Source organism: Onychomys torridus, chromosome 6 (assembly GCF_903995425.1).
Source record: "Onychomys torridus chromosome 6, mOncTor1.1, whole genome shotgun sequence".
NCBI lineage: Eukaryota > Metazoa > Chordata > Mammalia > Rodentia > Cricetidae > Onychomys > Onychomys torridus.
The window spans coordinates 73,806,165-73,832,730 of NC_050448.1; the positions used below are offsets into that span (position 1 = coordinate 73,806,165).

At 42.1% G+C, this 26,566-nt stretch overlaps 1 protein-coding gene across 2 annotated transcripts in view; it reads left to right on the plus strand.

Annotated features, from left to right (window-relative positions):
• Wars2 (tryptophanyl tRNA synthetase 2, mitochondrial) overlaps positions 1-26,566 on the plus strand; it is an 83,634-nt gene that overhangs the window by 52,825 nt on the left and 4,243 nt on the right. Inside the window, exons 2-4 of one of the 2 annotated variants that reach the window (XM_036190742.1) lie at positions 1,905-2,162; positions 16,422-16,502; positions 19,072-19,157. In XM_036190742.1, coding sequence (XP_036046635.1) covers positions 1,905-2,162; positions 16,422-16,502; positions 19,072-19,157 — 425 coding nt within the window. The remainder of the gene's footprint in view (positions 1-1,904; positions 2,163-16,421; positions 16,503-19,071; positions 19,158-26,566) is intronic. The other variant, XM_036190743.1, reaches the window with a different exon arrangement.

A 26,566-nucleotide genomic window follows, 5' to 3' on the forward strand; every position in this document is an offset into this window, starting at 1 on the left:
TCAAGGAGATGAAGTTAAACTGTTGTGAGATTCTACCTGGTGTCTCTTCTATTAGCTAAGAAGATTAGGATAGGCAGGACTAAGTGCTGATGGGAATCTGCAGCCACAAGAACCGGTGGGGCAGAGTTCATATTGTTACATACTTGGGAAGAGTTCACCAGGTTGTAGTGTGGTTGAAGATGTATGTATGTACCTTATGATTTTACATTTCCACCCTGCATATAGAGAAACTTGGAAAGTGGCACACATAGATATATGTATCACAGTGGTCTTTATTCCTCTGTAACCATCTTGCAAATTTTTAGACCTACAGAAAAGTGACCAAGTTATTTTACCAAAAGCAATAAATTCTTAATCAGCAAAGCTGAGCAGAACATGGGTAGCTAGTTATATTAGTTACTTTTCTGTTGCTATGATAAAACAGCATAATCAAGGCAACTTAAAGAAGAGAGAGTCTGTTTTGGTTTACTGTTTCAGAGGGTTAAGAGTCCATCATGGCAGGAGGGCACAGCAGCAAGCAGCAGCAGCAGCAGGAGCAGGAAGCTGAGCGATTGCATCTCCACTATATGCACAAAGCAGAGAGTAGAAACTATAAGTGGAGGGAGGCTATGTGATCTCAAAGCTCACCTCCAGTGACATACTTCCTCCAGCATGGCTGCACCTCAAATGCTTCCCCCAGTGCCTCCAACTGGGAACCCAGTGTTCAAATACTACACCAGCATATATGGGATTTTTTTCATTCAACCACCCCAAGAGTGGAGCGACTACATGTTGGCTTTGAAATCCCACACCTGCCATTTCCTTGCTGTGTGAGCATAGGCAGTCTATTGATATATGTGAGCTTTTGTTCTCATCTGCAAATTGGAAGGAGAAAGAACCCTACTATGTTAGGAACTCAATTAAACATGTGTTCCTGTACATAAAGAATTGAGCATAAATGTTAGCAGCATAACTGTCCAGTAAGTTATGGGAACTGTTAAGATTCTGTGATGCTGACTAAAACAACAATAAGTTTGACCTTTAGAACCTTTAGTCAGTACATTTACTGATACATACTCAAAACTCTTAAGTCATCACTATATAATACTAAGTCACTCAGGAAAAAATTGTTTTACTCTTATTTTCCTTCTCATTTTTTATAACAATACTGGAAAATGTAAGTCAAAGGGAAGACATGCCTAAGACAAAAAAATACTTGTATAATTTATAAAATTATGAAGAATTTTTTAATTCTCTTAATAAATTAAAACCTAAATGATTATCAATAATAATATATAAACATAAAAATAACTATCTTTAAAATATTACATTGAAGTACATATTCTCCAGTTCTAGCCCAGGATCATACCCATTAAATTATAATATCAACAGTAGGAAATGACTAACAGTGAATTTTTGCCTAATATGGCCTTCATTTTTTTAGGTACAAAAAAACAAAATCACATGCAAAATCCTAAGGCTTTTTTAATCTCTAATGAGATGACTTCTACATGCACAAGCATTCCTGGTGCCCACTGGGACCAAAGCCAAGTTTTTCCTCTTGGGAACATTGTCCATTTACCCTGTTTCTGGTTCATTCTGTTCATGATTATATTGCCACCTTATACCTCATCTTTGCATAAATACAGCCTCTAATGTCAACTAGGCTTGCTGTCTTTTGGCCAAGGAGACTTCTTCCTAAGCACCTTTGTGCGATTTGGAAATAAGAAAAAGCATTTTTAACATCCCTTTGTCTCTAATAGCAACCAGCATAGTGAGTTACATAGAGTGCACAAAAAACAATTCATGGCAATGGCCATCAGGCTGTGGTTTGTAGGAATAGGACTATGTGATAATAGGTGCATAGAATTCATGGATGCTGCCTCCAAAGCAACTATATATTTTTTTTCTTTTCTTTGTTATAGAAGGACAGTGTGGAGCGAGTGTTTTCTGGCATCCAGCCTACAGGAATCCCCCACCTGGGAAATTACCTTGGAGCCATTGAGAGCTGGGTGAAGTTACAGGAGGAATATGACACAGTGTTATACAGCATTGTTGACCTCCATTCCATCACTGTCCCACAAGACCCCACCATCCTCCAGCAGAGCATCCTGGACATGACTGCTGTTCTTCTTGCCTGCGGCATAAACCCAGAGAAGAGTATCCTTTTCCAGCAGTCTCAGGTCAGCGTCTCAGACCAGAACCCAGAAGACTTGGGTTTTTACATTGTTTGGAGCTCCTGTTCACAATCTTGTTTTAATTATTCAAGGATGACATCATCTAATGTGATGTTTCCAGTTTAATATTTACATGCACTCATATCATTAAGTATCCTTCTACTTCAGTACTATCTTTGACCTTTCTCCTACTGTATTTTATAGTCTTTCATTCCACCCCAAAGTTATGTCCCATTAGTTCTTTGGACCCTGGGATTGTTGTTTTATGCTGGATACATTCAGTCCAATGACCTCCCACTGTTGACTAATCACCCTGTGATCAGGACTGAATTTTGTGACCAATGATTTTTTTGTAATTCCAATGGTGTTTTATGGGATATTGAATTTGGAAGGCCTATTGGATAATTTTCATTGTTCATTCTTTGTATAATAGCTTTTGAAAGCATTTGATGGAACAAGCCAGGAAATTTGAGGACAAAGTCCCAATGTCTTGTGTATAAGCCAAGAAAGTCTTCAGAAAGCCAAAATAAATAAAGCCAAAATATTTGACTCATACCTTTACTATGGATGAGTCAGTTTATCTTTAGACAGGAAGAGATCCTGCCCAGAGACAGCAATTTAGACACACACTAACAAAGAAGAAAAGAACTCCTTCTGGGTCACACCCTTACTACATATCTGCTTTAACCTGCAACATAGCCTCAGTCAAGGGGTCCCCTTTCTTGACCATGCACTTCTACTGAGTAGAAGTTTTAAAATGTCTTTATTAACCCAGAATTTTCTGCAATAAGTCACACAGAGTAAACCAGCTGAAAACATACAATAAGGGCCTAGAGGCTTATCACTCGATGGTAGGATGTTTGTGTAGTATGCTCAAAGTCCTGAGTTGTATCCCCAGTGTGGCAAAACACACAAGTACACACAGACATACATGAACACATGCACACACACATACACACACACGTTAAATGAAGACTATCTTTAAAAAATAAAGCCATCAATGTAAGCTTGCCACTCATGCATATGTGAAATGATGTCATCCTTAAATGGATCATACAGACAACTTACCTAGATTTGAAGTTGATCAGGAAGCTTCTTCTTGTGACTTTTCAAGTTTAATGTTGGACAAATCTGAAGTATTTATCTATATTGGGCAAATATGGACTTCTTGATAATTTCCATGCATTCATTAACTTCTGCTTTTTAAAAAGCAGCAATAAATCAGCTGTATCTCCCACATACCTGCTTATCAAATACTGACACACATTTATTACGCCGTCTTTATCCTATAGTTTTACTTTTTAAAAAAGATTTATTTTTATTTTATGTATATGGGTCTGCACGAATATGTGTACCATGTGCATGCAGTGGCCGTGGAGGCTAGAAGAGGGGACTGGATGCCCTGGAACTGGAGTTACAGATGTTGTGAGCTGCTGCCTGGCTGCTGGAAACTGAAGCTTTGTCCTCTGCAAGAGCAGACTGTGCTCTTAGCCACTGTCATCTCTCCTACCCTAGTCTTGTTTCCTTGAGGCTGCTGGTCCCTAGTCCTCAGTCATCCTGCCTTGGAAGCATGCCCCTTCTTTCTGAAGGACTGTGATGCTTGTAGTTCAAGATCCCGGCTTACTCCAGCCCTTCCTTCCACCTGTCCCTTCCACCTGTCCCTTCCACCTGTCCCTGACACCTGTCCCTTCCACCTGTCCCTTCCACCTGTCCCTGACACAGCAGGGCTGCCCATTCTCAAACCACCTTTCGGGTCACCTAATGCCAAGCACGCCAGCGTCACTCCCTCTAAACTGGTTTTGATACAGCTCTCCTTCAATCCTTACTTGATGTTATTTCTAAAATTTACATTCTCAGACGTAAGTTCCTATTTCCATATTTCTTGGAGGTGAATATGTCTAATCTCCCCAAAATAACCTCTTGCCAAGTTGCTTTTTGAAGTTATCTTTAAATTAATGGCTATTTTAAAGCCACATTCAACAATTGGGCTTTAGGTTCATTTCTCCAAAGATAACTTCCATATGATAATATTTTAATATCACATTAGCATGTTATAAATATTTCTTTTTTCGTAACAGACTTTTTGGCAGTGACCACTATAGACAGACATATAAAATGTGCAAGTGTCGAGATATTGTCTCTAGCCTATAACACTTAAGAAAGAGTAACTCATAGTGTAAGAGACTTTGTGTAACTGTCCCATAGATGCGGGATACAAACATTCACCTTCTCTTGGATGGTGCTCCCAGAACTCGTTGGTCCCCAGGTGTCTGATATTCTAGGTCAGGGAGAGGTGAATGATGCAGAGTGGGGTCTGCCTGCCCCACAACTTCCATCATCTAACACTGTCATGTTTCTCTGCTGCCGTCCTTGACTCTGTCTACACTTCACAATTCTTCCCTCAAAGCAGTGTAGACGACTTCTCAGGTGTCTCTGTAGCCATCCACATACCTGGTCTTGGCCATTCCCTTCTGTTTTAACTTAGACAATTGTTCCAACTCCGCAAATGGACTAGATGGCCCAGGCTTCTTTTTTAAAATTCACAAAGAAAACATTGAGACATTTGTAAGAACAGGGCAATGCACTGTACTCTCACACATTAACAGTTTTTCATTTGCCTCGCCAGCATTGTTTTTAGTGAAATAACGTAAAGTAGATATTATGTACAATAGCATTTCTGTCCTTAAATATTTCAGTGTGCCTTTCTATAAATTAAGAAAATGTTGTATATAAATACCATGTTATCATTAAACCTAATGAAGTTGATGATAAATATACATTGCCATCTAGTCTCAAAATTATTTTTGAGTGATCTACCCAGGTCCACACATTGGGTGTTTTCTTAGTTTGGGTTTGTTTTGGAGTGGGCAAAGTCAAATCTCTCCTTCCATTGTGGGTTATGGGGATGGAACTCAGGCTATCAGGCTTGTATGCTGACTGCCTTTATTGAGCCATCTCACCAACCCTACAGTAGGTCTGTTGAAGTTGTTCTTTATGTCTATGATTTTGCAGCCTGTACTCTTTGACTGACATCTCCCCATTTCTCCCTCTACCGTCCCCTGATAACTGCCCTTCTACTTCCTTCTTCTGAGTTCAGTCAGTGTTTTTCCATTCTACATTTGATCCACTGGCATTTATCTTTCTATACCTGGATTATTTTGCTTAGTATATATACTCCCACTTTATCCATATTGTTGCAAATGACAGGATTCCTTATTTTTAAAGACAGAATAGTATTCAATAGTAGCTGTTTATTAGTCTGTTGATGGACATCTAAGCGGGTTTGTTCCAGATCTTGACTTGTGGGACTGCAGCTTGCGAAAGATGCTGTAATAAGCACCGAAGGGCAGATGCCTCTGACATACTGATTTCGCAGTCTTGGGGTATGGAGCCAGTGTGGGGTCAAGTGGGTGTTTTAGCTGACCTCCTTTAGATACTTCTACACTCTTTTCCAAGATGGCTGTGCTTTCCATGCCCAGCAGACCTTGGCAGGAGGTTCCTTTCCTCACGTTTTGCCAACATGTGCAATCTTTTGACTTTTTTTAAAAGAAGCAGTTAAAGAGGTATGAGGCAATGAGCCTGTGACATCTAAAATAAGTGAGGACAGAAAAGAGTCATCTTGTCAGATCTGTGAGAGGAGTGTATGGTCATGTTTATAAAGTGATGGGGCAAGACCCTCCCTTTGCTCTTTCCCCAGACGCTTCGGGCTGAGGGCCAGTGGGAGGCTCACCTCACAGAGTGTCAGTCCACCCTGTGCGGTAGCTGCAGGCATCTTTCTGCTAGTATGATCGGAGCCTTTTGCCTGCCCTGAGGCCAAGCTCTACCCCAATTTAGCTAAGACTTCCAACTGCGAGACCCTAGAGGACAGCAAGTTAGCCTTTCTGCCACACTACCAGGGTGATGTAAACTTAGCTCCAATTTATTTTGTGTTCATGATTTGCTTAACTTTCATCAATGACTTTCAGAAGCACATATTGAAAAAATTCATTTTTAATTTTGAGAAATTTTAATAAATCAAGTCCTAATATAGGAGACAGGTAATGTACAGATCATTTATCTACATTATTGAATGCTTTTTTTCCTCTACTGTTGATTCCTTTTTTTTTTTTTTTTTTTTTTGGCAGTTTTGTAGCATGTGAGCCTTTGGTTGATAAATATATAACACAGAGGACATAAATTTATTAAATAATTATCAAGATTTGGAAACTTGAGGCCAGTTAAGATCATGTATACCTAATACCTCCATACAGTTATTCACAAATAGAATTAATAGTTTTTGAAATTGTGAGTTGTATAAGAATATTTTTTTCTACCATATAAGGTGTTCATGGATATAGCCATTGGGTTAAACAATAATTTTCTCATGTGCCCTGATTGTACATTAGAAAAATGTAATCATTTGAAATGGCAACAGAATTTGGCTGTGTTATAATGCTGATTTGAACAATAATTTTCATCTGCAATCCTTTGCATTCTTTCTCAGCAGCCTGACTGGAACAGTTTAGGCATAGTGAAGATTTTCCCCATTATTTTCTTTTTCTTCCTCTCCCACTGGCTATAGTCATAGTGCTTCTCCTAAGTATGTTTGCCATATGTGGGGAGTTTTCAGACCTCCTCATCCGAAAGTGTGTACATGAGTGCGTATGTGCACATTAATATGCTCACAAGCGCATTTTGTTTGAGAGAGGGGTGGGGTAGGGCAGAGCACCTCCGTGTGTATTTGGCAGAGGTCTCCATCTCCGAAGTCAAAGCCACTGTCTTTTGTTTTGGGTAGAGCTGAGCACAGATCCAGTCTGAGTCCCTCAGATGCCTATGAGGGACAGGTCTCCACATCTCTCCCTGCTTCCCTGCATTATAATCACCCCGCAGAGGGTAGATAAAAACCAAAAGACTCAGCACTGACTTCCAGCAGAGGTCAGGACAAAAGGAGGGCTTGGGGTATCAGATATCAACTTACTGAAGGTCCAGAACAGTCCAGGAAAAGTCAGGGGAGCAGGGTGGAATCTGAAGCTTTGGAATGTAGCCTCTTTCTCCAATTAGAGTTCTATTTTGTTTCCCAGGAAACGAAAATCAATAATAATAATAAATTAAAGGGTACTATGGGGGAATCAGTTTTTGAACAAAGGCCAAAGGAACTGGCCTGATGGATCTTGGCCCAGACTATGCACACAAAGTTATACCTGACTCCCTCTCTCTCTCCTGAGAAGCAGAAAGCCAGATCTTAAAATGAGGCAGAGTCCCCACAGGCGGTATATACCCTGGTCTTTTGCAAGCAAATTTGAACATGTATTCATGATTGTGGAATTCTCCCAGGTTGTTAGCTACCAACAAGGAGTGCATGCTCAGCTTGTAATAGAAAAGGACCAAACATCTGTGTAGACTAACAGGCTTTTGTAACCTATTTGTAACATTGGCAATGCCTCTAGACTTCCTGGAGGAGATGAGCCTCTGAATGGCCTATGGAATAAACCATAAGTTGAAGAAATGATTATACATCCAGATTCTGCATGTGTTTTCTTCTCTACAAAGTTCTCACCTGAACCCTGAAGCCTGAAGCCAGGAAGGGTCCCCCTTCCTGGCTTCCATTTGGCCCCATCTGACTTGATGAGAAGGAACAGGACAGCTTCAGAACAGGCCATAGCTTGACTGGTCACCAAAACAGGCCATAGTTTGACTGTGCCTATGGGAAGAGTTCTTCTGTCACGCTCAGGGCAAGAGTAGAAAAGTATATACTCTTTCATTGGCCTGAATGTCGCTGTCACTTCTTATTTGTGGCATAATTAATCGATACATAACTATTATTTTCTGAATCCTTTATAATGTCCATGATAGGAGTTAAAGAAAATGATGTGTCACATTTGGCAAAAGCTAACTTTCTGTCATCAGCCATTGTGTGCCTGTTGTTGCCTCCAGGCTTCTTGATATTGCAAAGTTTTTGTATAAAGTGGATTAACAGATGGCCATCCAGCTAATGGCTGTCTTTTTTATCTTCTTTAATAAAATATGTTCAGATACTTTTTGCTTACTTTCTCCTTTGCAAGGAATATTTTTGGATATCCAAGACTATTATATATTAAAGAAATGTTTCTGCCACTCCAAAAAGTATGAAGATGAATGGCTGTCTTTTGAAATATTAATTTCTTTCATATAGGTTTTGATTTTCAAAATAAAACATTGCAAATATAACAGAAACTTTTTAGCTCACTCAAATTCCATTCCATGCTCTGACTCCCTAGAGGCAGCCCCTGTATCTATTTGATATTTATCATTCCCACATATGTGTTTATAATTTTATTGCATGTGATATGGCCATAAATAATCTGTATTATTTCTTTGCACATTTTCAAACCGTGTGAATGGTATCCTGCTGCATATCTTTCTGCATCTATTATTCTGGCCCTTGTTTCATTTCTGAGATTTGTTCAATTTTTTTATTGTTGTATAGTCTCTTAGCTCTGCCACAATTTATTTACCCATTTCTCTTGGCAAGAATATTTAGAATTTCTTTGCAAATTTGTTTTTGAACTACAAACAACAGTGCTGTGGTCCTACTTGAAAATGTCCTTTGTGTACTTGAGGAAGGTTGGGTTTTTTAAAATATTTATTTATCTGTTGGAGGGGACCATGCACACACCATGACCTGCATGTGGAGGTCAGAGGTGACTGGCAGGAATTGGCTCTCTCCTTCCACCATGTGGGTCCTAGGAATCAAACTCAACAGTCAAGTTTGGTGGCAAGCACCCTTACCTCTGAGCCCTCTCAGCACTGGGAGATTCTAAGTGCATGTACCAAGAGTAGCATCACGAGGATGCTCCATGAGCCTTATTCATGCTACCAGATGGCTTACCACACTGATTCTAATTTACACTCCCAGCCCGGACCCTCTTTATGTTGTTCTATGTCCTCAGCAATATTAGTGTTGTTAGATGTTTTTCTTTTTCCATTATAAACTGTTCTCTCTTGCTGTGATTTACATTTCTGGTTTAAGTTAATTTTTTTTCTCCTAACTCTTCTGTTTTCATCTGTGATTTGTATTTCTTTTTCAGCGCATTTTTTAAAATTGTATTTTCTTATTGATTTGAAGAAGTCTTTTACATCTTCTGAATACTAACCCTTTGTTATATGCTATCTTTTCTCAGTGTGTGTGGTTTGCCTTTTTAATTGGGTTCATTGAAGCAGGAAGACCCATTCTAAACATGAGTGAGTAGTACCATTCCATGTGGTGTGGTCCTGAGCCTAAGAAAAGGAGGAATGCAGCCGAACACAGGCGTTCGTGGCATCCAGCATCCCGACTGGATTCACTGTGACCCACTTCCTTTTGCCACACCTTCCCAGCCGTGATACCCTAGAACCAAGAGCCAAAATAAGCCTTTCCTTAAGTTGCTCTTCCTGGGTGTTTTGTCACAGGAACAAGATGAGCAGCTAGCATAGCTATGGAAAAAGCCCTTCTTTTCCTTTGGTTGAGTCCTCGGGTGTTTCCAGTAATCCCTGGCCAGCTTAACATTGGAGAACTAGTCTTTATTATCTCCAAAGTGCTTTGTAAGTTTTAGTTTTCAAACTTAAGACTGAGCTATACAAAATTTAGGAACTCCTGCGCATTTTGTTTACAGTATTAAAGAGCCATGTCGTTAATTTCATCACAGATCTCGTCGGGAAGCTTTAAGTATTGGGGAATGAGAGGTACATGTTTCCTAAATTTCAGATTTTCACTAGAAAGCAAAGAAAAATGCTGTCACTAGCCACGTCCTCTGTTTTTCCTTGAAGTGGGACTATCATCGGATTTGCCTTAGCCTTGGGGGGGGGGGGGGGGATGCATGCCCTGTCCAAGCAAGAGTGGTACTTGAAGGCTGTTTTATCAGACACAAACAAAGCCACCTTAGGTTGTTGTCTGTATGGAAAATCTCGTGTTTCCTCAGTTTCCCGTTGACAGCATATAGCTGGATCTTGTTTTTTGCCTGTTCATCCATGTATCCGTTGTTGGGTGACTTTACTCTATTTATTCAGGTTCTTTCAGACAGCTTAGTGCCTTTTCATTATTTGTAGCCACTTAAGCCTTGCTTCCTCTCTTGACCACTTGTACGTGGTGTCAAGCTTTGATCCCCTTCTCTTTATCCCAAGAATCTTGCAGCATTCCACCCTTGCCCTGGCTCTCTTGTTTTTTTCCCTCTGACATGAGAATGGGGAGTTCCAGAGAGGAGACCACTACTTCAGGTTAGACCCTGCAATGAAAAGATACAAAGTTACGGATAATCTATAGGCATCAGCATGTAAATAAGAATGTCTGTGAGAAACTTAAGTTCAAGAGCAGTTTGTTACCCAGTTTGTCCTTAAAAAGCTGGTAAACAAAATGCTTCAAATTAGGAAAAAGTATGCACAGAGAAACATATGTGCACAATAAGCCACAGGACTAAGATGGAGGTGACTTTTAAGTTAGAAGCAGGCAGATAGAATTGGCATGCTTAGCTTGGGAAATATTGGACAAAGAAAAAGTGAGTGAACTCATGATATGTACAGACCAATAGTCACTGGCAGACTGACAGGAGGCAATCCAATTGAGGAGAGTCAGAGTGTATCACTGATACAGCGTTCTTTTAATTAAAATCAGATCCCCAAACAAGGTTCTTGTTAAAGGGATTTGTCATGGGGATGATAAGAGTCTAATAAAAATAACTCAGCATGAAATTGCACGTTTCCGAGAGGAAGCAATAAATGGGAATTTGTGAGTCAGAATAGTCTTCCAAGTGTCCAAACTGAAATGTCCAGGACCTGATTCGTGGGAAGGTAGCTTTTGCGTGGGAAATGGGGAATCCTGAGGGACCCTGAGGGTGTGTTGGAGATCTGACCCAGGAATCACTGAACTGGGTGATTGACTAGGTATGATTGATATCTAGCAAGTATATAATTTGGAATCAGCTTCCCTGTGCTCTGGTTTTTATTTTAAAAATACAGCAAAATACAAATGGCATAAGGAACATTCACATTCTCAGCACAATGATGAATGTTGTTAATATCTTCTCATACTTCCTTTCAGCTCCTTTTAGTTTGTAAATTATAGATTATGGGGCTGGTGAGATGATTAAGTTGGTAAGGTTGAGGACCCAGATTCAGGTCCTTATCACCCACAGATGGACACATACAAGGGCTCACTGACCAGTCAGGCTAGCCAAAACTGTGAGTTCCAGATTCAGTGAGAGACCCTGTCTCACAGAAGAAACAATAGAAGAAAGATACCCAATGTCAGCCTCTCTGGTTTCCCAGTCTCTCTCTCTCTCTCTGTGTCTCTCTCTGTGTGTCTCTCTCTCTGTCTCTCTCTCTGTCTGTCTCTCTCTCTCTTCTCTGTCTCTCTGTCTCTGTCTGTCTGCCTGTCTCTCCTCTCTCTCTCTCTCTCTCTCTCTCTCTCTCTCTCTCTCTCTCTCTCTCACACACACACACACACACACACACACACACACACACACCAATTTGATGTGTATGTGTGCTTAGCCTGCATGTGTCTGGGTACCACTTGCATGTCTGGTGCCAGAAGAAGATGTAGAATTTCCTGGAACTAGAGTTACAGATGGATTTTAGTCACCATGTGGGTCCTGGGAATTGAACCCAGTCCCCTGGAAGAGCAAGCAGCCAGTGCTTCATGTTTCCAGCCCCATAAACTTTTACAATTGTAGATAAAGTTGAACTTTTTTTAAATCCTTCCTTGTGCAGCCCTTTCATCTCCCCCTCCCATCCTTTTCCTTTCACCATAGACAACCACAGTCTTGAACTCCATGTGATCAGTGGAGCTCATAGCTGACACTTAATTTTCCCACAAACTCCTATTTTTGTACTTATAATTTCATTGGGAATATATAATGCTTTTTGGTTTTTGTGGCTTAAAGGCATTTACAAAAGTAATATATTGTAGTGCCTTTCACAGTTTTCTTTTTTCACAGAGTCATATGTGTTTTGGGCCTGGAGTGATTTGGATTTGGAAAAGTTGTTTGTTTGTGACAGGGTCTCACTCTGTAGCATTGTCTGGCCTGGAACTCCCAGAGATCTTGCTGCCTCTGCCTCTCAAGAGCTGGAATTAAAGGTATGAGCCACCATACCTGGCAGAACAGTGTGTTTCTATGGTTTGTGTGGAGAGTCAAATCTAGCTGGTCCCTTTTATTGTGCAGAATGTCATTTGTAGCACTGCATTCAGTCCATTACTTGTTGCTGTGACCAAATGCTTGAAAAGAAGCAACTTAAGAAAGGAAGGGATTAGTATGGCTCACAGTTTGAGGGTACAGTGCATCGTGACTGGGAAAGCATGGTGGCAGGATGGTTTGCAGCTGGGACAGCTGGGACATGAGGCTTCTTGCTCACATCTTGGTGGGTCTAGAAGCATAGAGGAGAATGTCAGTACTCCACTTGTTGAATTTTTATCATGGAGATAATGCTGCCCACATTCACAGAGAGTCTTCCCTCCTCAGTCATCATTGGAAAACTGCTCATAAACATACCTGTTACTCTGCCTCATTGATGCCTTAGTGAACTGAAACAGCCATGTGTGTCACTGCATTGGCACAGTTATTTTGTCATTTCTCTATTAATTAACCTTTAATCTTGTTCATAAATTTTGCAAATATTTGATGAATATGCATGTATCCTAAGTGTTGTGCTAAGTACTCATGCAGTGCCAGTGAATAATTCAAATAAAAATCTTTAGTTTCTGGTGGATTAGCAAAATAAATAATAGCAATAGTAGATAAGCCAGCAGTAAATTACATTAGGAGGTGTTGGTGACTTTCCTGTTGCTGTGGCAAAGCACCATGTCCAAGGCAACTTAGAAAAGAAGGTGTTTAACTGGGTTTACATTTTCAGAGGGGTAGAGTCCATGATGGTGGAGCAAAGGCATGGTGGCAGGAACAGTTGAGAGCTCACATCTTGCTCCACAAGCACGCTGGGAATTGGAAGAGTCTTTTGAAACTTCTAAGTGCACCCCCACCCCCACTGACACACTTTCTCCAACAAGGCCTCCTGTGCTAATCCATAGGAGCCTATGGAGGCCATTCTCATTCAAACCATCAAATTAGGTGATGAGTGATGTGCAGAAGAATCAGCTACCATCCGCAGTGCGATTCCGGGTACCAGACTGCTATCTCTGACGATGGCATCTGGCAATGGTTGAGCAGGAAGGAGTTAAGGCGAAGGAGTTAGAGAATTCCTCCAGAGAAAAGAGCCAATGTAAGCCACTGAGGTGGGAGTGTGTCTGTGATTTGAGGGAACATGGTAAGGGCAGCTTCCTAAAGAACAGGAGCAAAGAGGGAGGGGAAGAGGAATGGCCTCCTTCTGGGGTGACCATGTGGAATGGGGAGATAGTATTTTTTTAATATCTATAGAAATAGTAACTGACTTTGTGCTAGATATTGTTCTAAGCACTCCTAGGTCAATCAATACTGCTGTTAACCTTATTTTATAGGTAGTGAAACTGAAGTTCAAAGAGCTTACTTAGATACTAGAGTATCTGGTTACCCAGAGTATCCTAGCTAAGTAACAGAAGTAGGATTCAGACCCAGGTCAACTCATTCAAAAGACAAAGCTCTTGGGTCAAAGGTGATCTGGCTGGCTAAGCAAGGGTCCCATTCCTACCTCCTGCAAGTTCCTCCTGAAACTACACAATCCAAGGAGACAGCCTTCCCCACTAGAAGAGGACCATGCTTCTGTCAAGGGTATAAAAGCACCTGTGCTCCCCAGCAGGACCTTCAAGCTAGCTCTCAAGACAAAGCTTTAAGCCACACTGCCATCCTTGGGTGTCCGTCTTCATATCTTGCCTGGTAGCCTTACCCTTCACCTACTATAATCCAGCTGCCATTGCAGATACTCACTGGAAATCGCATCAACAAGTTGGTTTGCAACTCTGTTCTTTCTGCAGCTTCTGCTGAAGCTCATGCTTGCAGCCAGTACCTAGTACCTACAGTGCAGCAGCCTGTGTTTCACAGGGATGAACACGGCAGGCAAGCTGCCGTGGCTAAAGAATGCTTGTGTCCTGTTCTGTCGATGTCCGCAGACTTGTTTGTGAATGATGAATAGGCCAGTTCGCTGTCCCACACCTTTGTCTGTCTGTGGCTAAAACAGATCATATTATTGGTTTTGTTTGTGGCTTCACAACATAGGAAAATAATATATTTAAGTATTTACCACTTTTGATTTTCTTTCCAAATAGAAATCTGTATCTCTCCATGTGATTGTCTTGACTGTGACAATTATTTCTCATATAATCATTGAAGATGAATGGTAAAAAGTTAATTGACTTTGACCTTTTACCTGTTTTCTCTACTAGCATCCATTTGAGTTAATTTAATGCTGATTTGGAAACATCAGAATTTCTACAGAATATTAAATGATTTTCATTCCATATGGCCAAACAAAAAGCTACTCCAAGCAAAATGCTTTCATTCAGGGAAACACAGTTGTAGGCTTTTTATCATGTTGCCAAGGCTAAGCATTGGAACCAGCGCTGAAGGGAAAGCCCTTCTTGCCTCTTTCCACATGCCGCGCACGCCGTCACTTGCTGTGTTCTCATTCCTTTCCTCCATTCGATCAAGAGGAAAAAGGATTCTCTCACTCCTCTCCATGCCTGAAACTAGTGCGTGTTAGCTGTGCGCCACCGGGAATGTGTTTCCTCTGGCGACTGGAAGGCGCTCTAATCCTATTGGCTGCATCCTAGGTTACTGTTTGTGTCCCGTCGCTGGTTGTTTACAGCAGCCCTCAGCGATTTTCTGGAGCAGGCCTGTCATGGCCATTGCCTGCACTGAAACCCAAACGCCTCCTAGAAGAAAGATGACAGATTCCACCCAGCCACTTGCAAAACTTGAAAAGCAGTTCCTTGTCAAACACGTGAAAAAAAAAACAACTCTTCCTTCTCTCTAACTTGAAGGGGAAAAGAGAGAAACTGTCTTACTCCAGATGTTGGTTCCTTGCTAGCGAAACAGGCCTGAGCTGGTTCATCCCCATTCCTTTGTCTTCCCTTTGCAAAACCCACAGAGAACACATTTGGGGCCACTTTGCAGAGTTGGCAAGAGTCTCTGCATTTTAAGGGAATCATATGGACACAGAATGCCACAATCAATAGACTTGGAATCCCCAGGGCCCAGAAATGGGATGCTTAGGACTCACATTCTAGGTCATCAGTTAAAATGTGGCCTAGACCCAAGAATCATCCCAATTGTTGCCAGGTTTTGCTTACTTGATTAAACTTGATTCATACTAGGTTGAGGAGAGTTTTTATTTTCTTGTTGATTAGTGGTGGGGCCCAGGAAAACAAAAGAAAGAAATGAAGGTGGAGAAGTACTCAGAAGAGGAGCAACTAGGATCTTTAAGACTCCCCTTTGGAAGAGAGGTGATACAGCCAAGCCACTTTCTCATCGCTGCAGATCTGAACAGGCCGAGCTTTTCATTGGAGTTAGGTGCCTTTCATTACCATCTCTGTGATAAGTAATGTAGCTGTCTTCATGGATTTAAAGAGGGTCAGAGAGGACTTCAAATGGGGAGGAGAAGAGGAGAGGAGAGGAGAGGAGAGGAGAGGAGAGGAGAGGAGAGGAGAGGAGAATTTATTGACAAGCCTGGCATTTCATGGGGATGGACACCGTAAGATGTAGTGGAATCCACATTGAAGATACTGTAACATCCATAGTTACCTCCTTGCTAAGGATGTTAAGGACTTAAACACTAGACTGGTATTCATATTAGTTGGTTTGAGTTTTTTGTTTTGGGGGGCACCCTCACTTTGTCTCCGAGGGTGCTCTTGAGCAGGGAGAAATGAGGAATATGTAGATAGAAATATAGAGGGGAGAGAGTTAGAAACACAGGGTAACCTCAGGAGGGCCTGGGTCAAAACCCACCAGCCCCTTCTGTCTCTGTTAAAGGGCTTTTAAAGGAATGCCAAGGGGTGGAGCAAAAGACCTCCCAGCAGCACAGCCAAGTGCAGACCACCTCAGACACCTGGTGACCACGCACATGGTCAAGCCATCCCCTGATGTGGCACTGCTGTGTAAAGCAAGCTCAAATCTCACTAGGAAGCTTTTGTGGGCTCACACAGTTTTGTTTTGTTTTTTTATAATTTCTTCTCCTTGACCTAAGGGTCTATGTCTCAGAAATCACAACCCAGCCCTTTACCTGTTTCCTTTTAATAATGTTGACTTGGGTCATTCTCAACTATTTCAGCCAATGCATCTTGTCTGATTAGTTCTGCTTCTGTGCAAGAAGACATTGACCTCCTTGGTTACTTTTTTTTTTTTCCCTTAGGTGTCTGAACACACTCAATTAAGTTGGATCCTCACCTGCATGGTCAGACTGCCTCGATTGCAGCATTTACACCAGTGGAAGGTAAATGCTAGGATGTGATTATTAATGGGAAGGAAGACTTCTGTGTGTTGCTGTGCCAGGACCTAGGATTCCTGAGTTCACTCTGCCACTCACTATTGGCTGGACCAGCATCATTCACCTCTCCACATCACAGTGTTAAGCAAAATATAGAAGGGTTCACCAAGACTCCTTTTGCCTTCAGAGCCCTATTTGTTATTTGTTTTATCTGCATTTGGATAGACTTGGTAATGATTGTGACCTACTGCACTGTAATTAATGAACAATCAGAATCTCAGGAATACTGTTCCCTGATGCTGCCTCCCATCTCCACTGGAACTAACAAGCATCCCAGAAAGAATGTTTTCACTGTGGAGAGAAGAGATAACATTTTTAACATTTAAACAAGTTGAGCCTAGGCAACAGTTTTAACCCACAGAAGAAAATAAAGACTATTGTTGTAAGAAGTGTCATTAAGAAAGATAAGTTAGATAATTCATAGTGCTTTTCTGCCATTTACTTTTGCAACTGGATAACTCGAAGTAGATAGCTCCAACTATGTCAACACTGATTTTAGTTTCAGTTTCTTTTGAGCATATCTTCAGGGCCATTGGTTTCCTCAGAAGTTGTTCTCCAGAAGCCATTCCCTAAACTACAGAGAGAAGCCCTCCTGTAATGCCAGTGCCTGGACCTCGTGGCCTGGGTATATGGGTGCCTCTCTCCCAGAGCCTCACCTTGAAATCCAACCCCCAGCAGCTGGGGCTTTGGGAGGTGGTCAGATGGGAAGGGTGGGTCCCTTGTGAATGGGATTGTTGTTTCAGAGCAAGCCCCTTCACCTCTCTCCCAAAGCAAGGAAATAAGGACACCAAAGAAGGCACAACTGATCAGTCTCGGAGGTGGTTGTGGGAAGGGGGTCTCTTTTCTAGCTCTAATCTTTGCTTTAATCCTGTACTTCCTGGCATCCAGAACTAGAAGAAAATGAACTTCTGTCCTGTTGTTTACAACAGAAACTGATGTCTTGTGGATGTTCAAAGAACCAGTATTAGAAAAGACACTAATGGCAATGCTGCAGATTGACCACATGCCGGGAATTGGAAACAAAGGTTTTATAGGGTCCTCTAACATACTTTACTTTTAGGCAAGGCTTTGCTGTTTAGTATGACACTAAGCCACTAATTTCTTATTTAACCTAGTAATTAAGGATAAAAAGTTCTCTGAGACAGAATTTCAGTATCCTTAGAAGATTTGCTAAGGGTAATTCTGATCAGGTCAGTGAGCACAGGAAGAGTAGTGTGAAGGTCAGGGTTGCTGAGGTCAGAGTTACCTGGAGGGTTGATGGGTAAAGCATCTATAGCACATTAACAGCACTGAGTAAAAACTAGTGTTCTCTGCATCACCTCACTTCCTTTGTAATCACTAGGAGAAATATGCTAATATAAAAAATTGCAGGGCTGGAGAAATGGCCCAGGAGTCTTGAGTCTTCCAGCACCCACAGTAGGTGGCTCACAGTAGCGTGTAACTCCAATTTTAGGAGATCCTACACCCTCTTTCTGGCCTATGTGGGCACCTACATACATGTGGCATGTACATACACAGACACACACATACTCATAAATAAAGATAATAGTGATAATATATCCACAAATTGGGCAGCAAGATAACTCGGCACTAGCCTGGTTCAATTCCTAAAGCCCACAGTGGAAGGAGAGAACTGACACTTCAAAAGTTGTCCTCTGAACCTCTACATTCAAGCTTTGGCATGTGCCTTCAGTCATGCCAACATGCACAGGTACAAGAGCACACACTAAATAAATAAATAAATAAATAAATAAATAAATAAATAGGTAGGTAGGTGGAAATTTATCTGTAAATTTAATGCAATAGCGTTTTCATTTTTAATCTTTTTTTTAACATTTTTATTTATCCTATGTGGGAGCAGTGGGAGCAGTGGCATGTGGAGGACAGAGGACAACTTGCTGGAAACTTCTCTGTTTCCAGAATATGGTCCCGGGGATAGAACTTGGATCATCAGGCTATGTAGCAAGCACCTTTAACCACTGTTTTGCCTGCCCTGGTAGCAGCTTTTCAAAAATTGGGTTATTTTGTTTCTTTTCACAAATTACTCTTCTCTAAATTAATCTTCTATGAACTTCACCCAGTAACATTTGTGATAAGGGGCAGACTTGACTCCTGTTAACTTTGAGGAATTTAATTTTGTAATGATTTCTGAACGTAGCTGATTTAGAGTCTAGAAAATCCCTTTGTCCTCAGTGAAACAGAGGTGGTTGGTACAGGATCCCCCCTGGGGCAAGAGACCATGTGTACACCTCAGTGGTAGAGCTTGGGTGGGCTTTGCCCCAGCTCCAAAATTAAAATAACATACAAATGGTAAAAAAGTCCCTCTTAGTTCTCCTAGAGCCTGGAGCATGAACGTGATAAGCAGCCAGCTGATGCTGGAGTTGCTCAAAGGGACTGAAATAGATGTTATTACAGGTGGCTCCAGATCACACTTGCTGCCTTTAAAAGTGTCTTAATTGAGCAATATAATCAGGTTCAAGTCAGATTTCTTTCTCTTCTCTACTTGTTTCTACAGGCTAAGGCTGCAAGGCAGAAGCATGATGGGACAGTAGGCCTGCTCACATACCCGGTACTGCAGGCGGCAGACATTCTGTGCTACAAGTAAGTGGGGGAGGCCAGCCTTGGTCTTGGGCTTACATACTCTCACCCTGAGAAAAGAGGGGCTGTGTGAGTGTGTGTGTGCATGTCCTTTATTGGTTTGTTCATGGCAAGATCTCACTGTATTGTAGCTGAATTTTTCTCTGGTCCTGCCCAGCCCCACAGACCCTGCAGCCACTTATAAAATAATCATTCAGAAACTTATATGAATTAAAACTCCTTGGCCATTAGCTCAGGCTTATTACTGACTAGCTCTTACACTTAAATTTACCCATCATTCTTATTTATGTTTAGTCATGTGGCTGGGTTACCTTTTTTCAGTTTTGCCTTCACATCTTGCTTCCTCTGTGTCTGGGCTGGCGACTCCTGACTCAGCCTTCCTCTTCCCAGAATTCTCCTCTCTGCTTATCCCTTCTATACTATATACTTCCTGCCTGGCTCCTGGCCAATCAGCATTTTATTTGTCAACCAAATCAGCAACACACATTCACAGCATACAGAATGACATTCCCATCACTGTGTAGCCCGGGCTCCTTGTGAATGTGTGCAGGAATTGCAGGCGTGTCCCACACAACAGTTTCTTTAACTCCTCCGAAAAAGGTTGGACTTCTGGAGAAGGAGCTCCAAAAAGGATCGATATACCAGTCAGCACTGCGTACTAAATCTGTGTGCTGGTGCCATCTGCAGCTAGTGCCGAGTGCCTGCTATGTGCTTGGGACCTTTCTAAGTCATCTCTGTGTGTGAACCCTAACCGCCTCATAAAACTGATCCTCATTGCCCCTAGTCTTCAGAAGAGGAAGCTGAGACACAGAGTGGTCAGCAGCAAATCCAGAGTCACAGGAGCTAGTAAGACGTGGAGCCAGGATCCGAGTCCTGGGGTGCTCCCAGTCCAAGATCAGGCAGTCTTGTCGCTTTGAGTCTCCAGTGGGGTGCTAGATGGCCGTGACAAGAAATAGGTAGTAGCTCGAACTGATCATTGTGTGGCCAGGAAGCAAAAGAGGAGAGGAGAAGGGAAGGGGAGGGGAAGAGAGAGGAGGAGGAGATAGAAGGAAGAAGGGAGGATGGTGGGCAAGAACAGGCAGAACACTGATCTCTAGTGGCTAATCTAGAATGGTGATACTAATACATAATCATCATCATCATCATCATCATCATCATCATCATCATCATCATCTCTAATGGTAGTGTGTGGGCTCGCTATCTATGTCTGTTTTGTTTTGTTTTCTCTAGTGGGAACTGAACTTAGGGCCTCATGCTTGCTAGACAAGCAGCCTACCACAACGATAGATTGACAGCCCCATTTTTGTGTTTGGCTTCTGACACAGGGTCTGGCTAAGTTGTTCAGACTGGCCTTGAATTCACACCAGCTTCAAATGTGTGTTCCTCTCGCCTCAGCCCCTGGGTAGCTGGAACTACGGCCTGTGTCCAGGTCCCGCCCTGAGTTAACTCACTGTGCTGCTGTTGCCTGCTGTGCTTCTCAGGCCATTTGATGACATCAGTTAGCTGGGGGGGGGGGGGGGGGGGGTAAAGTGATTAGCATGCATCTTAGTTTGTTAAAACTAACACAGACTTAATTTTTTCCAGCGCTGTGATTTCTCAGACAGATTAGTCTCGATTATAGATCTGAGCAGTCTTAATACATGATTGGTTTCTTTTCCTTAAGCTGAGAAAGTCCATCTTTTCACCACTTCCCTTCCATGTATCTGATTTGCCAGCAACACTATCTGTGCACTCTGGGACGGGTCTGATGTAACGCAGTCACTGTGAGGCTGTGCCCATGGATGTGAGAGCTCAGGTAGCTATCAAGGTTCATAGTATTCATGGAAGTGCTGACTGATGGTTGAGGACAGGCAGGGGAAGGACAGTGTGTTGCTTACAGTGACATGCATATTAGAACTTACTGCTTATTTCTGGAATTTTTCATGCATGTTTTTAGGCTTCAGTTGATTTTAGGTAACGAGCGCTGCAAAAATTAAAACTGTTACTGGACAGTGGTGGCACACGCCTTTAATCCCAGCACTCGGGAGGCAGAGGCAGGTGGATCTCTGTGAGTTCAAGGCCAGCCTGGTCTACAGAGTGAGTTCCAGGACAGCCAAGGCTACATAGAAAGACCCTGTCTTAACCAAAACCAAAACTAAAACCAAAAAAAAAAAAAAAAAAAAACCCTAAAAGTGTGGCAAGAGGCAACTGATATATATTCTTTTTTGTTGTTGTTTTGTTTTTGTTTTTTCAAGACAGGGTTTCCCTGTGTAGCTTTGCTCCTTTCCTAGAACTCACTTAGTAGCCCAGGCTGGCCTCAAACTCACAGAGATCTGCCTGCCTCTGCCTCCCGAGTGCTGGGATTAAAGGCGTGCACCACCACTGCCCGGCTATATTCTTATCAATTGCCCAAAATCCATTGGCATGATATTTCAGTCCTTTTATTTACAAATTAGATGAACAGGGACACCTCTGGGACTTATTGAGCAAATTGTATGGGATTGATAGCACCTGATACAGACTCTATGGTTTGTACATTAGGAGGACACTGTTAGAAGGCTGGCACTAGTGAAGCTGCTTCCTAAGATCTGTAAGTGGTTCACATGTGGCAGGTAAACATAAAAGTTTTCTACTGGCTTCCTCTCTAAGTCTACCTCCAACATCAGCAGGATTTGCTCATAGAAATACTTAGTGTTTCCAAGGTAGGCATTTCTTTCCCATTCTGTAAGTGTTCCTTCACTTTTACCGATCTCCTCCATGGTTGGCATAGTGCTTCTTCCGGGCTTCTCATCAGTGTTCTGATGTGTAGAAACAGTTTGTCCAGCAAACAGATAAAAAATGCTTTCCTATAAAACCAGGTAATTATATGTCTTTAAGATGATGGTCTCCTTCCTTAGCCTGGAAATTACGTGCCAGATCTAATGTCATGATTAGGTTACAGATGTGGACATCTGCATGCCACTTTTCTAAGAGAAACAGCCCAGTGTTCCCTTCTGTCTAGTCTCAGGCTAGACCACCTGTGCAGTTGGGAGTATTTTCTGTTTGTTTTTGTTTTGTTTCACGTTATTTCTGTATTTGGAAATAGTCATGGCCAGAATGTCTAGGAATATTTATATTATAAACATAGATAGGTTGATAGATTGAAGGACAGGTAAAATGTCTGTAGTTTCTATCCCCCAGAAAGTCTGTGTGGCCTCTTCATAAAAGTTTGGCGCAAGTCACAGATAGGCTTTGTATGTGCTTTTGTCAAGGTCAGCATTAGAATGAGTGGTATGGTGAGCCAGAGAACAAACACTAGGAAAGGAATGGAGAAGCAGCTTGAGATAGGCTTATAAAAGACATGTGTAATTGTTTCCATAGGAGTTGTTTAAGGAACCCAGGAATGGAGAGCTCAAATTATCTTACTCAGAGAGCATGATAAATAACAGAAATTTAAACCAAGCCTGGAGGTGCAGGTCTGTGATCCCAGCTGTTTATCAGTCTGGGCAGGAAGGTCACAAGTTCAAGGCTAGCCTGAGTAACTTAGTGAGAACCTGTCCCAAAATAAAAGTAAAAAGAGGGTAGGTAATGTAGCTCAGTAGCAGAAAGTTTGCCTAGTGTATATGAAGCCCTAGGTTCAGTCTCTAGCACCATCAAAATAATAATGATGGTGATAGAAGATACATGAAGACAGAACACTCAAAAATAGCAAAAGTTTTAAATTTTTTTATACATTCCTTAATTATCTGAATGCCTGATTATATTTAGCTAGCCATCAGAGGACCAGAAGGTCTGCTGCTAGATAATGTCTTCTAGACATGACAGGGAAGTTGTACCCATGACACCTCAACAATATGGTCACCTAAACAGGACCTACATAATGACAACACCAGATGACATACCAATGTGAATGGGAGAAATCTTAGATGGGACCGTAGATAAAGAGATCTAGCCAGTTAATGGCATCTCAGGGAGAGAGAATTAGTCTTCTCCAGGGACATTCCCCCTGATAGTTCCCAATCCCAGCTGGTCAGTCCTAAACTCATATACATAGGAGCAACACTAAATGGAATCAGTTGAGAGGGTATGTGTGTGTGTGTGTGTGTGTGTGTGTGTGTGTGTGTGTTAGTGTCTGTCTGTGTCTGTGTGTATAACAATAATTATAGAAGAAAAGGTTATGAGTTTAAGAGAGAGTTGAGGTGAACATGGGAAGAGTTGGGAGAGAAGAAGGATGGAAATGATGTAAATATAATACTCATGAAATTCTCAAAAACATAAATAGTCGGACACATTAAGTAAATATTTATTTTTCTTTATTTTTGTTTCTCTTCCTATATACGTATACATTTAGAGAGCTATATACACAGTGTATTTATTATATTCAGCAAGTGTAAATGCAATGCAACAATTCTAGGTGTGCCACTGTACATGTCCTTGAAGGGAAGAAAAGGGAAGACTGACAAGGGTTGAGTAGTATTTTCCAGAGCATCCTAATAGCTGATAGATACATGGCATTCAGATTCTCATGGTGGCTCTCTAAGATAGGTGGGCAATATCCCCATCTGTAAGATAGGTGGGCGATATCCCCATCTATAAGATGGGTGGGCGATATCCCCATCTGTAAGATAGGTGGGCAATATCCCCATCTGTAAGATAGGTGGGCAATATCCCCATCTGTAAGATAGGTGGGCGATATCCCTCCCCATTTTCCACATGAAGAGATTAGCTTTCAGGTCGAGGTAGTGCAGTGTCTGAGCATCCCCAAGTGTGTGTGAGGCACCACCAAAACTGCTAATAAAGAGTAACAATAAATAATTGTTAAATTTTAAAAAGAGAGAAATAACTCTCAAGGGAAATCTGATAATTTTGCATAGACAGAGTGATCACCTCACTAATCAGGTTATGTATGCTTCCTAAGAATTTGAGCTGAGAAAAGGCCAAGACTGTAAATGAGAAGATAAGACGGGCCTAGTGAGCATACTCAGCAGGGCACTCACCTCCAAGCCTGACAATCTAAGTACAAGCCTAAGAACCCACAGGGAAGGAGAGCATTGACTCCCACAAGCTGTTTTCTGACCACAAGCATACTGTGCACACGTACACACACACACACACACACACACACACACACACACACACACAGTAAATAAATGTTTAAAAAAAGAGAAGTCTGCAGTGATACAGGAGAATGAGGAGGTGAGCCTTTAAAAACTGTAAGTGGAAAACCAAACTGTTAGTCAGCTTTCTTTTGTAGTGACAAAATACCTGTGGTAAGTCAGCTCGCGTCGGTTTTGGCTCAGATGTCAGGGATTTCAGCCCATGATTGGTTGGCCTCATTGCTTTGGGTCTAGAGAGAGGCAGGATGTCATAGTGGAAACATGTGGTGGGACAAAGCTGCTTTATTTCATGGTGACCAAAAACAGGTATAGGGAGGCAGACCAGGGTCCCCGAAGCCCCTTCAAGGGCCACACCCCCATGACCCGATTTCTTTCTCAGCAGGCCCAGCTCCTAAATGGTTCCACATCTCCTGGTACCACCAAAGATGGGACTAAGCCTTTAGCACGTGGTCTCTGGGGGACATTTAAAGTACAAAGGAAGCCAAGAAATTTAAAAAAAAAAAAAAAATGTAGACAGAGTAAGTGGCCGGGGATTTCATTTCAGAGATTTCATCTTCCAGGAGAATCGTCCTGTTGTCTGAAGGCGGAAGTGTCGCTCCTGAGAGTCAACTTTTCTAGAGCAGGTCTCAAAACCATAGGTTCCTAAACTTCATCCAGTGAGCCCAGGCTACCTGTCCTGGAGTCTTCCGAGGTCCTGAAAGCTGCTGCCCCGATGGCGTTCTACCCCACTGCCCACACAGTCAGGTCTTCTCTGTCTTTCTGGGATAGCTAGAGGGCATAGTGCTCTGGCAAACCAAACTCCCTCTGGAGGCAGTCTGAGCATGGAGTCTCCGGGCTTCTGGCCCCTGCAACTGGGAGCTGGCAGAGACGGGGCGTGAACCATGATTGACACCAAACAAGCCAGTATGTGCTCCACCAAGAGTGGGAAGCTGTGTCTGTATTTTAAGGACCAAGTGAAGTGGGTGTCATCGATGCTTTCCAAAGGAAGCCTTAAATACGAGGATGGATTAAAGGAGAACGGCAGCTGGGAAGTCTGCCCAGAGGCCATTTCACCAGCCTTGAGCAGGACAGTGATGGTAAGGAGAAAGACCTATGACTTCACGTAGGTCAAATATGCACGAGCGACACATCGGGGTAACCTCACATTTACTGCTGTGTTACCCTGCTTAAGGTGAGCAGTGCTAGGAGAGGACTAGTGAGAAGTTACAGTTCCACTCAGTTTCTAACGGGTATCAGTATCTAAAAGCAATTGCTGTAATGCAGAGTCACTGCAGCGTGTCCAGTAATAATCGGTGAGGGGGAGCCAATCCTTTGTGACAGCACAGACAACTCCAAGCCCCTTTCCCAGCCTGCTGAGTAAAGGCAGCAGTTCTGAAACCTCACAGGCACAGCCAAGCAAGGTCTACATAGGCAACGATCATCCATCTGGACACTAATGCTGCCAAAGGGGTGGGACGGAGCCCCAGAAAACTTGGAGGCAATAAGGATCGAAGCAAAAGAAAAACGGTTCCGTCACCCAAGAAGAAGATCAGAGGCATTATTATGTGACAGAAGTTATAACAATCAAAATTATGAAAGACTTTTGTTTTATGTTGTGTCTGAGAAAGCACAGCCAGGGTGAGAGGGAATAAAAAGGAAGGAGAGAAAGAGTGGACGTATTAATATGGATATCATTATGTCGGATATAAATTTTAAAAGAACAGCCCTAAATTATTTGAAGTGAAAGGCAGACTATAAGGAGAGAGGTTGAAAACGTGAAGAGAATAAGCCCCATAAGTGAGTGGAATCAAAGACAGGCTGAATAATGTAAAGTGTGAACTCAAGGGATGGGAAGCAAAGGCCAAGATAAATTACAGGGGGTGAAAGCGTCAGCGGCCACAGAGGGAAGAGGGACCAGAAACAAACAAACCAAAGTCAGATGCAGACGCCACGTGGAGCAGCAGGACCAGGTGAAAAAAATTAAAGTGTTTTTAATCCTCTTATTAAAAAAAAAAAAAATCAAAACCCCACAGAATTGTTAAGAAAAGAGTCGGGGATCCGCCATGAGGCAAGACGCACACAGCGTCATTATGAAAACTAAATGTGTTTTCTGTTTAGTGGGGTGGCTTTGTGAGTCTGGAACCATTTTGACATGTGGAAATATTCATTTTGATGTGCTTAAAGTGTATTGATTATGGTAATTGTTTTTTCTGTGTTAGTTGCAGTCCATTGTGATTTCCTATGGGCTACTGTAACTGCTTTTTAACCTGCTCTGTTGGCTAATTTGGGCTGGGGGAGCCAAGGCGACCTCTGCATATGGGCCTCACTATAATTACTAGGTAAGAGTAACAAAGACCA